Source organism: Podarcis tiliguerta (assembly GCF_965153285.1).
Source record: "Podarcis tiliguerta genome assembly, chromosome: 2".
NCBI classification, from domain to species: Eukaryota; Metazoa; Chordata; class Lepidosauria; order Squamata; family Lacertidae; genus Podarcis; species Podarcis tiliguerta.
Window position 1 is genome coordinate 25051015 of NC_139535.1, and position 13274 is coordinate 25064288.

General features: G+C 48.7%; 1 protein-coding gene and 1 long non-coding RNA gene across 5 annotated transcripts in view; one reads left to right on the forward strand and one right to left on the reverse strand.

Annotated features, from left to right (window-relative positions):
- The window catches only part of ADAMTS9 (ADAM metallopeptidase with thrombospondin type 1 motif 9), a 140737-nt gene extending 129710 nt beyond the window's left edge, over nt 1-11027 (reverse strand). For 2 of the 4 annotated variants that reach the window (XM_083424538.1, XM_083424537.1), the window contains exons 1-3: nt 9107-11022; nt 7564-7976; nt 4068-4230 (exon numbers count right to left, since the gene is read on the reverse strand). In XM_083424538.1, the coding sequence (XP_083280664.1) occupies nt 4068-4230; nt 7564-7976; nt 9107-10097 (1567 nt within the window). In that variant the 5' untranslated portion in view covers nt 10098-11022. Of the gene's footprint in view, nt 1-4067; nt 4231-7563; nt 7977-9106 lie in introns of all 4 variants that reach the window. The other 2 variants (XR_014507509.1, XM_083424539.1) reach the window with 2 other exon arrangements.
- Nucleotides 5945-13274, forward strand: part of LOC310671027 — a 30706-nt gene continuing 23376 nt past the window's right edge. Inside the window, exon 1 of the long non-coding RNA XR_014507684.1 lies at nt 5945-6155. This is a non-coding gene — a long non-coding RNA (uncharacterized lncRNA). The remainder of the gene's footprint in view (nt 6156-13274) is intronic.

Consider the following 13274-nt stretch of genomic DNA (forward strand, 5'->3'; position numbering starts at 1 on the left):
ATGGGAAGTAAGAAAGAAGTGACCAAGTTGCATTAGAAAAAAGGCAGGAAAAAGTGTATGCAAACATTCATAGTGAAGGCAAACAATCAGCTTCATTTCGCCTTAGTGATATTCTCACATACCGTATTGGCCCAAATATAAACCACACCTTTTTTTAAAAAAATTGAGGGGTGGAAGACAATACTCAAATATAAGACGACCATATGGCGACCACATGGCGCTAGAGGACCCGCACGGCGCACTGGGAAATGATGGGGGGCCTGCTGAAGAGGCCCCAACACTCCTCCGAACTGCCAGCCTTACACAGTGCAGCTGGGGGGAGGTTTGCATAGGGCGGAGGTGGCCCGCCCGGGCACACGCAACCCACCGCCAGCTGCCCCCCCAATTCCGGGTGGACATCCCCCTCTCCCTAAAAGTGGCGGCGGGGGCTGACTGGGCAAGAAGAGACATTCTGCGGGGGGCGGGCACAGCTTGCCTCACACCATGCCAGGTAGGTGTCCCCCGCTACGTTAACAGCAGAGGGGCAGGCAGAGAGGGATTGCATGGCAGTAGCAGCGTAGCAGTCCCCACTGGCACTCGCCATCGCACCGCCCGCTGCTCCCGGCACTGGGTGGCCACCCCCCCTGACAGCGGAGGCCCACCGCGGGAAGCGGTGGCACTGGCGGCCAGCTGCCAGCAATCTGCCACCCCGTTTGCTAGGGCTCCAGCAGCAGTTACAAGGCTTGGGAGCAGCGGGCAGGTTGTGCGCCATCGCCCCGAGCTCCTGCCCACTTTGCCGGCGGCCTCCCCCCCTTTGCTCTGACGGCTCAGGGGAGGCTTGGGAGCAGCGGACGAGGTGGGCACCATTGTCCCGCACCCCCGACAGCCCTCGTGGTGGCTTCCTAGGCTGTCCCAGCAGAGATATCGTAAGGTCACGAATATAAGTCACACTTTAACTTTTCACTGTCAGAATTTTGGGGGGGGGGAGCGTGGCTTATATTTGGGCCAATACAGTACAGTGGTGCCCCGCAAGACGAATGCCTCGCAAGACGGAAAACCCACTAGACGAAAGGGTTTTCCGTTTTTCAATGCACTTCGCAGGACGAATTTCCCTATGGGCTTGCTTCGCAAGACGAAAATGTCTTGCAAGATTTTTTTTCGCTCCCTACCCCCTTTTTCTAAGCCGCTAAACCGCTAATAGCCTTTTAGCAGCTAATCCGCTAAGCCTTTAATAGCCGCTAAACCACTAATAGCGCTAATCCGCTAATAGGGGTGCTTCGAAAGACGAAAAAACCGCTAGACAAAGAGACTTGCAGAACGAATTAATTTCATCTTGCGAGGCACCACTGTAGTATGGTTGCATATAAACAAACCCCTTTGCGCATCTTAAACATGTTTGAGGTCAAAGGATAGCCTCCTCCCTGGCCACTGATTCATCTGCCAGTCATGCTTTTCACTTCCATGCGCAGTGAGCACAAAGGACCTGAGACATGTACTGATGTATGCTAACAGGGCTTCTTCTGTAGGACCCAGAAAGACCCCTGCGAAAGATTGTTTTATGTGCATAGCTAGTACACCCATGGGGGGCAGCAAACATGCTGCTACAGGCAGGTGTGGTGAGCAGTCTCAGCGAACAGCCACCCCCTCCATGTGGCATTTAAACATGTGAGAGATTTGCCTGACCACCCCCAGCATGGTATTTGACAAGCTGGAATCATGTTACGAATAGCAATCAAAGATGGCACCTGGAGCAGAGAGGGGACCTGGAACAAGAGAGACTTAGGTTATTTCACAGGCAAAGTTCTGACACAATCCTACTCAGTGTGAGGGCCAGCACTGGGGGTTTCAGGTTCAGTATTCATTCTGCAGAAGCGCACATTTAAAGCGCTTACTCCGCATTGAGAGTCATGGCTTCCTCGCCAAATAATCCCAGCAACTGTAGTTTGTGTCTCCAAACACCTCACAGCTCCCAAATCTCTCCTGTTCCGGGTTGCCTCTCTCCTGCATGGCATGGACGGCACACAACCCGAGAAAACAAACAACAGCTACACTAGAATGTGTGGTTGCTGTTGCACTAGGCCAAAATGCGCCCAGGCAGTTGGAATACAGGGACAGTAAAAAGTAAATTTCAGTGGTATCTCAGGTTAAGTACTTAATTCGTTCTGGAGGTCTGTTCTTAACCTGAAACTATTCTTAACCTGAAGCACTACTTTAGCTAATGGGGCCTCCCGCTGCCACTGCGCCGCCGGAGCACGATTTCTGTTCTCATCCTGAAGCAAAGTTCTTAACCTGGGGTACTATTTCTGGGTTAGCAGAGTCTGTAACCTGAAGCGTATGTAACCCGAGGTACCACTGTACTGGATGCAAACAGACACACAGAGAGAAAAAGACATGTTGTGTTGAAGTTGGGGCAGGAGGAATCTAATTATAGACAGAGAGTGTTTGTGCTGATCACGCCATGGTTCAACCCTTGTATGAGACAGTTGCATATTCCTGTATTGAAGGGGTTCAAGGATTCTGTAATAACAGCAAAGCGCAACGTAAGTCAATGGCATCCCTGCTCCCCAAATATATGTGGACACACACACAAAAATCCATACATGTGTTTTAGGCAAATATGGCTCTTCATGCCTCTCTCATAAATGCGCGGATGTATTGCAATGAGGCAACTGGCGGGACCATTGTAGTTGTCTCCTGGTACAGCGATGGATGGTTCCCCCCATGCAAACCCACTACGGATATTTACTGGGGGGGAAGTGTGTGAGATGGGAGTGGAGCAGGGCCTTTCTCCTGGAGTGTCGTTTTAGTGGTCAACGTCAGCCTGTGACCAAGAGATCTCATCTGAAATGTTTTGCAAGGTTCTACAGGCCTGTATCGTTAAGTGGTAATCTTACTCCCAGCTCTTGTCTTCCAAATCAGTGTATAAGATTGTGCATGGTGTGAAGAAAGTGGACCTTTATCTAATACTAGAACTCAGTGAAGCTAAATCTTGGAAGAGCCAGCACAGATGTAAGAACAAAACGCAAAAGAAAGTTAGGCAGTCAAGAGCCCACCATAGCTATGATGTATCTCCAATGTTGGAGGCAGGGCTCTCCTTACGATCTTATGTTAATGAAAGTAGCAACACCAGCCTGCAATGCATTAACTGCATCTTTAGTTTTAAGCATGTATCATAGAGTTGGAAAGTTGAAAGGGACACCAAGGGTCATAAATAAATTTATTTATGTATTTATTCTTACAAGGAAATGTAACGTAAAGGTAAAGGACCCCTGGACGGTTAAGTCCAGTCAAAGGCGACTATGGGGTTGTGGCGCTCATTTTGCTTTCAGGCAGAGGGAGCCAGCGTTTGTCCACAGACAGCTTTCCGGTTCATGTGGCCAGCGTGACGAAACCGTTTCTGGCACAACAGAACACCGTGACAGAAACCAGAGCACATGGAAACACCGTTTACCTTCCTGCCGGAGCGGTACCTATTTATCTACTTGCACCGGTGTGCTTTCAAACTGCTAGGTAGGCAGGAGCTTGGACAGAGCAAGGGGAGCTCACCCTGTTGTGCGGATTTGAACCGCCAACCTTCTGTCGGCAAGCCCATGAGGCTCAGTGGTTTAGACCACAGCGCCACCCGCATCCCTTACTTACATTATAAGTAAATGTATTTGTGCACAAACACTATGAGAGAGAAGGCCGAAGGAGCTCTCCCCTTCCCTCCTGCCTCAGGGCATTATGGACTGAGTTTCATGCAATATTGTGCCCTTGTAGTTTGAAGGAGAAAAGGGGCACAGCTCCACAAGCAGTGCGAAACAAAAAGGGGGAAATTCAAGCACAAGAGATGAAAGGCAGACCTGAAAGGAGCTGAGCTTTGCCTTGGGGCAATCAATAAAGCTAGAGCCCAAAGCAAACTCAAATGAGCAACGGGACTAGGTTATCCATTCCAGGGAGATATTCTTAGAAAGTAAGCACATCCATCAGTTCTTCATCCCCGATTTAGGATTCCAATCCTCGTGGGCTATCTTGGATGGTTTCAAAATTATTCTTACCTCCTGCAAACTCAATGCTAAAGGTCAGGGGAAAGCAAAATATGGGATTACCTGAAGTGTCGCAAGTCTGCTTGTCCCTTGGCACGGCTGTCGGAGGTACGCTGTGTCTGTAGACCACGTGTGGCTTTTTGTGCTCTTCTGCATACTCCTGCTGGTCAGGCGGTATCAGTGGCTCTACAAAATACTCTCCATCATGAGACCTGAACGTGCCGAGCTGAGAAGGAATGAAAATAATACCATGAAGCTTCCGACAGAGCTGTGCCGAGGTGGGAGAAGATTCATTCAAAGACTCTGAAACAGGGCAGAAGGGGGCAAAAGAGGACAGGACTCCTTACCTTTCAGAAGTTTGCAGAAGAAGGGATTCCAACAGGCAAGGCTTGCATCATCATCGTCATCATCATTTTATTATTTATAACCCACCCATCTGGCTGGGTTGCCCCTGCCACTCTGGGTGGCTTCCAAAACATATGAAAACATCTGGCCACTGTTTCTAAACTCCTGCTAAGAATGGGAATTTGCGCAAAGGCTGCATTTGCATGACATTTGGGTGACTTTGGCACACATGGCATGTACAGTATTTGCTTTGCATCGTCGGCTCTTTCCCAAGATTCCTTAAGGTAAATACTACGTGACATGTTTGAAGGCCTGAAGCAGGGATGATGAAACTGCATGCCTCTGGACATTGCTGAACTGCAACTCCCATCATCCCCAACAACTGGTCATGCTAGCTGGGGTTGATGGGAGTTGGAGTCCACCAGCATCTGGAGACCACACCAGTTCCCCACCCCGGCCGCAGAGGAACAACATCCACTTGCAGCTCCTTGAATAGAAACTCAATGGCCAGAAAGAATCTTAGGTACCACAATGAAGTAGTAAGCAAATGACTTTGTCCTGCTCTTTGACTCCTTGAACTGTTTAAAAAAATGTGCAAACCACACACTAACTCTACCACTGTGGTGCAATCAAATGAGCAAGCCAGCAGGGGGGAATTTCTCAGGTGTTCTGCTTTTTCACAGAGTTCTCCCCGGCCACAAGCTGCACCTTGAGGTATTTATGTATTCTTGGACAGAGGTGGGGACTACCACTTTTTCTGGATTAACCGGCAGCACTGGGCATGGAGAGAGAAACTTCTCTTTTCTCAGGCTGGATTTCTATAAGAAGCTAAAAAAGAGCCAAGAAGAGCCTGTTGGATCATCCAGTCCAAGCATCCTGTTCTCACAGTGGCCAACTGGATGCCTGTGGGAAGCCAGGATTCGAACACATGTGCACTCTCCCCTCCTGCCGTTTCCAGCAAGTGGAACTACTGCCCCCATCCGTGGAGGCTCAGCAGAGCCATCAGAGCCCTCTTCTCCGTGAATTCATCTAAAAGAAACCTCTTTTAAAGCCGTCCAGGTTGGTGGCCACCATCACTGCCTCCTTCTGGAGGGAGTTCCATATGCACTTCGCTTCATCAGTCCCAAACCTTTCAACCTGCAGCTTTGTCGGACGTCTTATTTGTAGGTTACCATCCTGGATCTCTCAAACACGATCAAGATTGGAGGTGGCACAAGAGATCACATCTCAGGAACACTTAAAGACACTCGCTGCAGAGGTGGCCCCTCTTACGGATCCAATCCAATTACAAACAGGGTCCTGCTCGGTCCCATTCCCACCATTCCCCACAGGGGCTTGTGGAGGAAAGATCTCTCTCTTGACGTCTTCCTTGCCTTTCCACCTTAAGTTTCCAGCGGGCTGAAGAGGCTGGGAAGTTCCTGGACTCCCTTAAGGTCGATCCCAGTAGGAAAGCACAGTGCCTGAGCTCGGTTAGGAAAACGAGTGTTATTTCCCCTCCTCTTCTGGTAAGCCACGCTTGTCTAGAGGGCTGGCAGAACACACTCCCACCCCCTGGTGGCTCTTTCCGCAGAGCCCTGGGCCCTCCCTCCCCTCCACTGCCTCCGCCCCCTAAGCATCAGAACATCACAACAACAACAATGGCACAGAGGTTTACTACAACTGCGCAAGCAGAATCTTGGAGGAAAGGAGCATGGTTTTGCGGGGGGGAGAAAATGGGCTACCTGTCACTGCATCCCTTTCCCACCTCTGATGTACACCTGTGGGGCACTGCCCCAGGCAACCCCAACACCAGGACAGTTCTGCCTGGTAAGTATGGCTAAAACTTAGCTGCTTGCACCTCTCTCTCTCTGGAACAGAGGGGGGATTGGGGAGGGGGGAGAAAAGCAAAACCTCTCATCTTTTTTCTTCCCCTTGCAATTGGGACAGAAAGCTGATGAGCGTCAGGTTTTGACAGCAGGATCCAAAGTTTTCTTACAACTTCTTAAAACAGGACTTCTTCCAAGTGGGGAAATGACAGCTTAATCAAATTACTCTTTTGGTGCTCTGAAAGCTGGGAACCATACCACTCTTCCCGCAAACCCACCTACTGGATCAAAGTAGCAGTATCTATCCTGACTATATACCCCCATCCTTGGGCAGGCTTACTTAGCAAGAACTGCGCACACTGTTTGACACCATGCTATGCTTTTCAACTTAAAAGCTGTTAAACTAGAGAGGAGCCCTGCCGGCTTTAAGGACACTTTTCAAGAAACTTCCAAGTTGCAGAGCTGTAGAGCAGTAAACTTTCGTCCCTAGGGGGAGCGAGGGGGGAAGAAAAGGGGAAAACACACGCTGCTTCTATTTGTCTCCTTCCACCTTAAATGGCTCTCGGGCTCAGAGCACCACCCTTGTTTGGGGTTCTTCTGACTGCGAATCCTCCTCCCACCAAACCCACCCATCTGCCCCCTCCTCCAAAAAGCCGCCTGGGGTAACCCCACCTCCCAGCTTCCTCTCCCATCGCAATCCCAGCCTCACGTCAGAGCCCTGCAGTTCCCCTGTTAAGTCTCCTTGGCTGGACACTGCTCATGTGTTTGTCAATGGGAATAGGAAGGAGAGAAGGACTTGGCTCTAATGACCTTTGGGAGAAAAAAAAACCCAGAATTTGCTAATGATCACTGCTTGTTCCTGGCAGATCCTTGCCCCCCCCCCCAATCCTCCTTTCTCCCTCCCCGCATTGCTTTTCCCTCTTCCCCATCAATCAAAACGAGCTCTCCTCAAAAGTGAATCCTTTGATTTTTTATCTACTGCTCTAGCCTCGAACACAATGGCAATTCCTTAACTTTTGTATCGCTTTTTAAAAAAAGAGTGCTTTGTAAATAAGGCGCGCGGGGGGGGGGGGGGGGAGAGATGCTGAAGGAAGGAAAGCAGCCAGTTCTGATATCCATCTGCAAACAACTTTTAACAAACAGGAGTTTTGCTTTGTTTAAAAGCCTTATCTTTAACTTCAGCACTCCTCCTACATGCAGACAGGTTCCAACAGAGCCACAGGGCAAGGATGTTTAAAAAAAGCGTGACATAATCCCAAGCATCCCCAAATGTGGTTCAGAATCAAGGGCTGAGAATGAATTCCTTCCACCCCACCCCTGCCCCTATAAACAACAAGAGGGGCTGTCCATCTTGTGACAACAAAACTCCATCCACAGCCAAGACCAGCAAGGAAGGCCACTTAACTTACCATCCCAGAACAGAGGCTGATGACTGCTGTGTGCCGGGGCTCAGTGTTGACATGTCCTTTGTAGAAACAGTGCTTAATGTCACTTTCCTCCTCCTCGGTGTAAAAGTTTGTTTGGTTAACCTCAGGTACTCCCAGGAGGCTGACAGTGAAGAGAGGAGCAATAAATCCCGAATGGGCTGTAAGGTTGAAAAAGAAGTGTTGCCCAAAGGCTGTGAGCCTATAGTGCGCTTGGACGGCACTGGAAGATGGGGAGGAGGAGGAGGAGGTAGCATCCGGGCCCCAGGCCTCAGCGTCCAAATGGAGACTCCGCTTCTTCCTTCGAAAGTGGACCTTGGGAGAGAAGGGCTCTCCAAACTCATTCACCCGGGTGGGGGTCACTATCTCGTACTCACTCAGAGTCTCCAGCAGTTTAGCTGTCGAGAGGGAACAAAACAGATCCCCTGTGAGCGGATGCAAGTGTGTGCGTCTGTGCACTATACAATATTATTTCCACCCCATGGGACTGTGAGAAATCCAGTACCAAGGGAAACCAGCAACTGCTCCATAGAGGGGCCATTTCCTTATCTGTGCGAAAGACACAGTGAGTGACTGTGGAAGGTGCTTTTTCTGAACACTGCCCATCTCAAGAGTTTTAATTCGCCTCATTCACTTGAAATATCTGATGTGCATTCTGCAAACGCTCACAAAGGTAAAGGAGGCTGGTGGTTTAGAGCAATAGGGCAGAGGCTGCCTGTGAGGGGGGAAAAAAACTTTCCGCTCTTATGTAACCATGCTAAGCACTGTGAACAGCACATGCACTCGGCAGCAACTGCACAAACGGGACATAAAATTCCTTCACCACCGCAAAATGCACACAGGTATATATGAATGTATGTGCACCGCAAAGTTGACATCTCCTAAAACCCTATGCGGCTGTGGAAAGAAAGCACTTAGTTCTGGGCCACTGCAAACAGCATCCTTCTGAGGCTGAGCCAAGCAGTTCAGTTCAGCCCAAGGAAACGTTCAGGAGGTGAGCGAATTAACAGGTTTGCTAACAGGAGCTCCCTTCCCCCCGCCCTCCCCAATGCAAAAGTTTTGCCTTTAAACACTGAGCACAAAAAGAGCCAACAGAAATGTCCAGCTGTTTGCAGCAGAAGTACACATGGCACAAGTGCTGGAGTTTTAGGTTTTTTGTTTTTTTATTAAAAAAAATGTTTAGGGGAGGCTGCTTTCCAGCCACAGGCAGCGAAAGAGAAAAGCAAAGGAGGCTGAACTACCGACAGCAATGTTGCGGGGCTGCAAGTGTTTCGAAATCTTAAGCACAGCATACATATATTTGTAGGCGGAGCTGCTAGCAGACTGGATACGTCTGGAGCTCCAATTGCTTAGGAACGCTTTCTGCGCTTTGCAGATTTGCCTGCCCGCGTTGAAAAGAAAAGCGTGACACCCCCTTCAGCCCACCCCGCCACGAGCAAAGCAATGCCAAACTTAAAAAGAAAAAGAAAATTATTTTTATTTTATTTTTTTTAAAAAAGAAATTATTTCAGGCGCTGCTGTATCTTACCTTGTCTCAGATGCAACCTTTCCTTCCTTGCTGCTGCACCGGCTACATTCAAGAAGTCTTGCAGGAAGAGCGTGCTTAATCCCACTGCCCATAACACAAGCTGCATGGTGGTTTGTGCCGCTCCGTTGCAGCGGGTCAGCCTTTCCACACCCCCGTTTCGTCCCCTTCTTTCGCCTTCTTGCTGCTTGGAGGTGGGGTGGGGGGGAGCGAGGAGAGCGGGGGGGGGGGTTGTTGGAGCCAAAACTTCAGAGAGAGCTTTTCCCCCCACTCTCCTTGGCTGCCTCCCCTCCTCCCTCCCTCTCTCCTTCTTTCCTCCCTCCCTCCCTCCTCCTCCTCCACCTCCCGCAACTTCACTTTTATTAAACGTGGGGATCCCTCCGATCCGAGTCGCTTTCTGCTGTGGCCACCACTGCCCGCTCTGGAGAGTTGTTGATCGGCAGGAGCGGAAAGACTCGAGCGCGGTGGATCGGGTGCACCATAGTGCAGGGAAGAGGGGCTGGCGTGCGGGGGGGGGGGCGGGAAAGACGCCGCTGCACTTTTGGTGGGCTGCCTCCTTTGCTCTCCCACCCACCCCTCTCTCCCTCTCCCCCCCGTTTGCCTGCCGGACTAGAGAGTGCTTGGGAACCACTTTAGGATACCGGAGTAGGGGCGGGATCGCAGAGATCAAATGCCCGGAGATCCCGCCTCCCTTTAAGGAGGGGATTGAGAGAGAAGGAGTTGGTTGCGTGCGTGCGTCCGTGTCCCCCGCGTTACTTGCGAGAAGAGTGTCCCGCAGCGAGGCTCGGGGATTCGCCTTTCCAAATGAAACGTTGGTTCTTGCAGGTTCGGGTGGAAATCGAACGGGCTGGGCCTCCTTCCGAAACCGAGCCCAAAAGGCACGAGAGATCCGAGATCTTAAGCTTTTGGAAGAGCGATCAGGGCCGGGGTTGGGGGTGGTGGCGGCTGAATTCTGCAGCCAGGACTGCCAATAAATGTGGCACAATATAATCATTTCCACAAAAAGTTTTTAGTGGCCCGCTCTTCGGTTTCCTTTTGTGCACTCCTCCTTCGTCACTCACTCACTCTCTCTCTCTCTCTCCACCCCTGTCTGCTGAAAGCCAAAACTGCCCGCTTGAATTACTCCCCTTCTCTATAATTTGTTTTCTTCCAAAAAGAAGGAGGAAGCTACTTTGAAAAGTATAGGCGGCAGCAGGCAAGCTTCGCACCTATTTATCGTTCCCTGGACTGAGAGTTAATCTGGAACAATCGCGCGCATTATTAACACTTTATGGAGTGTGGAAAAACCCTTTGTCGCTTCCTTTGATACTGAGAGAGAAAGAGGGGGGGGGGGGGAGGTCACCAGCCACAAGAATCTTACCTTTCTCCCTTGGTTTTTTGTTTATTCTCTGCTTATTTGGATTTTGTTGTTGTTAGTTTTTCTTAGTGAAACCTCTTGCAAAGTAAAGCTTTATTTATAACAAGATAAACTTCCTTGGAAGTAAGCCCCATTCATTGTGATTTACTCCGGAGTAAACTTCCACAACATGAGTTGCATAATTCAAAGGAGGTCAAAGTTCACGCTTGATAGGGTGATTCTATGGCCCAGCTAGGTGCTGCCACTATATAGGAACCTACAGTGATTTAACTACTAGGCAGCCTGAGGTTCTCCAAGCTGTGTCTAAAGCAAAGGAAACAGCAGCAGCAGCAAAAAAAGGAGGGGGGGCGGTACAATGAAAAATGACAGCCACCCCCAGCTATTCCTATCATGGCATATGCTGATGATATCACCACAATACCAATACATGTGTGGCACCAATCAAAAGCTGGCGACAGCTCCCACTGGCCAATCAACATATGGCACCAGTGGAACACCAAGGTGATGCCACTCAAACCAGAATAATACAGAATGGTAGCTAATGATGAATTAAAGCAGGCATAGGCAAACTCAGCCCTCTAGATGTGTTGGGACTACAACTCCCATCAGCCCTGACCACTGGTCCTGTTAGCTAGGGGTGATGGGAGTTGTAGTCCCAAAACAGCTGGAGGGCCAAGTTTGCCTATGCCTGAATTAAAGTATGACTTGTAGTACAGTACAGTGGTACCTCAGGTTAAGAACTTAATTCGTTCTGGAGGTCTGTTCTTAACCTGAAACTGTAATTAACCTGAAGCACCACTTTAGCTAATGGGGCCTTCTGCTGCCGCGCTGCCGGAACACGATTTCTGTTCTCATCCTGAAGCAAAGTTCTTAACCCGAGGTACTATTTCTGGGTTAGCAGAGTCTGTAACCTGAAGCGTATGTAACCTGAGGTACCACTGTATAATGTGGAAGTGTGGTTTGTGTGTGGGATTGGGTACTGTTCTAATCCCCCTTAAATGAGGATAGCACTGCAAAGACCCTTCAAAATCAACCGGCTTTCAGTTTTAATAACTAAAGCTGAAACATGCTGATTATTTTCTTTCTCACATTTTTCGGGGGGGGGGGTAGTATATATATATTTGTCATCCTCACAACAGTTCTGTAAAGTGGGTTAGACCTGCCTCACCAAAGAGTTTGGACTACAGCCGGCATAGGCAAACTCTGCCCTCCAGATGTTTTGGGACTACAATTCCTATCATCCCTGACCACTGGTCCTGCTAGTTAAAGATGATGGGAGATGTAGTCCTAAAACATCTGGAAGGCCGAGTTTGCGTAAGCCTGGACTATATCTTCCTCCAGCCATCCAGCAACTGCTTGGGTTGACAAAGGCTTGGTTGTACTAGAAGCATCTTGCTAGAGATCATCTTGGGAACTTCTGGCTAAACCCTTTGTCCCCCTTTGACAGTAGAGTGTTTTAAAATGCATGGTGTGAACATGACCAGGAGTTTGGCTTCTTAAAAACCCTCTTCTCGTGTTACTTGTGCGAAGGGGCAACATGGACACAAAATGGTGGTGGTGGGGTCGCAGCTCCTCTACCCACCTCATATTGTTGAGGGTTAACTTCCAAGGTGGGGAACCTTCCTCTCTGTGTAGATTCCCTGTGTGATTTTATATATATTTATTAAGTTTTCAATTTTATTTTCAACAAAATCATTATCACATATAACATATATAGAACCCCCTCCCATGGCTTCCCTCAGCGTCCCCTTCTTGTTCTTTAAATATTGCTTGTCCTGCCTAATTTGTTGTACCTTAATTTTGTAATCTTTTAATTAAATATTGTTATATTCTTATAATTTTTATGCCCTATTTCCCAAGTCACATCTTATGTTTTATTATTTACCCCTTTATTGTCTCTTAACTTTTTTTGTTTATTTTCTTAATTGTAAGTGTTTACTCAAACCCTGCTTGTGAGTCCACTTCTTTGCAATGTTTCTGTAGATTCACCATAAACAGAGTCCTTTTTAAAGTCTCTGTTGTCCTTGTCTCTTAGTTTCCCAGTAAGTTTCACCATTTCAGCGTATTCCATCAGCTTTTCTTTCCATTCTTCTTTTGTTGGTATCTTGTCTTCTTTCCATTTGGGGGCTAGTAGCATCCTAGCCGCTGCTATAGCATACATAAAGAGTTTCTTCCATTCTTTTGGCAAGTCTTGGCCTGTAATGACTAACAGAAAAGCTTTTGGTCTTTTCCCAAAAGTTATCTTAAACATTTTTTTTCATTTCATTATAAATCATTTCCCAATAGCTTTTGATTACTTTACAATTCCACCACATGTAGTAAAACGTGCCTTCTTTCTCTTTACACTTCCAACACATATTAGAAACTTGTTCTATACATTTTTGCTATTTTAACAGATTCCCTGTGTGATTTAGACCCTTGAAAGATCAGAGTCCTAAATCACATGGGGAGCCCATGTGGATAGAAAAGGTGCCCTCGAAAAATTAAGCCTCAACATGGGAGAGCTTGGGTGGAGCCATGTAACCTTGGAGACAGGACTAAACGCCTCACCCCCCCCATTGCCCTTTCAGGCAAGAAATGGGTGAACAGGCTCTAAATACCCTAATATTACAGACCCAGTCAATGGCTTGCTTTTTCTACCTGCCTAAGCTGGAAAAATGGGACGCGGGTGGCGCTGTGGGTAAAAGCCTCAGCGCCTAGGGCTTGCCGATCGAAAGGTCGGCAGTTCGAATCCTCGCGGTGGGGTGCGCTCCCGTTGTTCGGTCCCAGCGCCTGCCAACCTAGCAGTTCGAAAGCACTCCTGGGTGCAAGTAG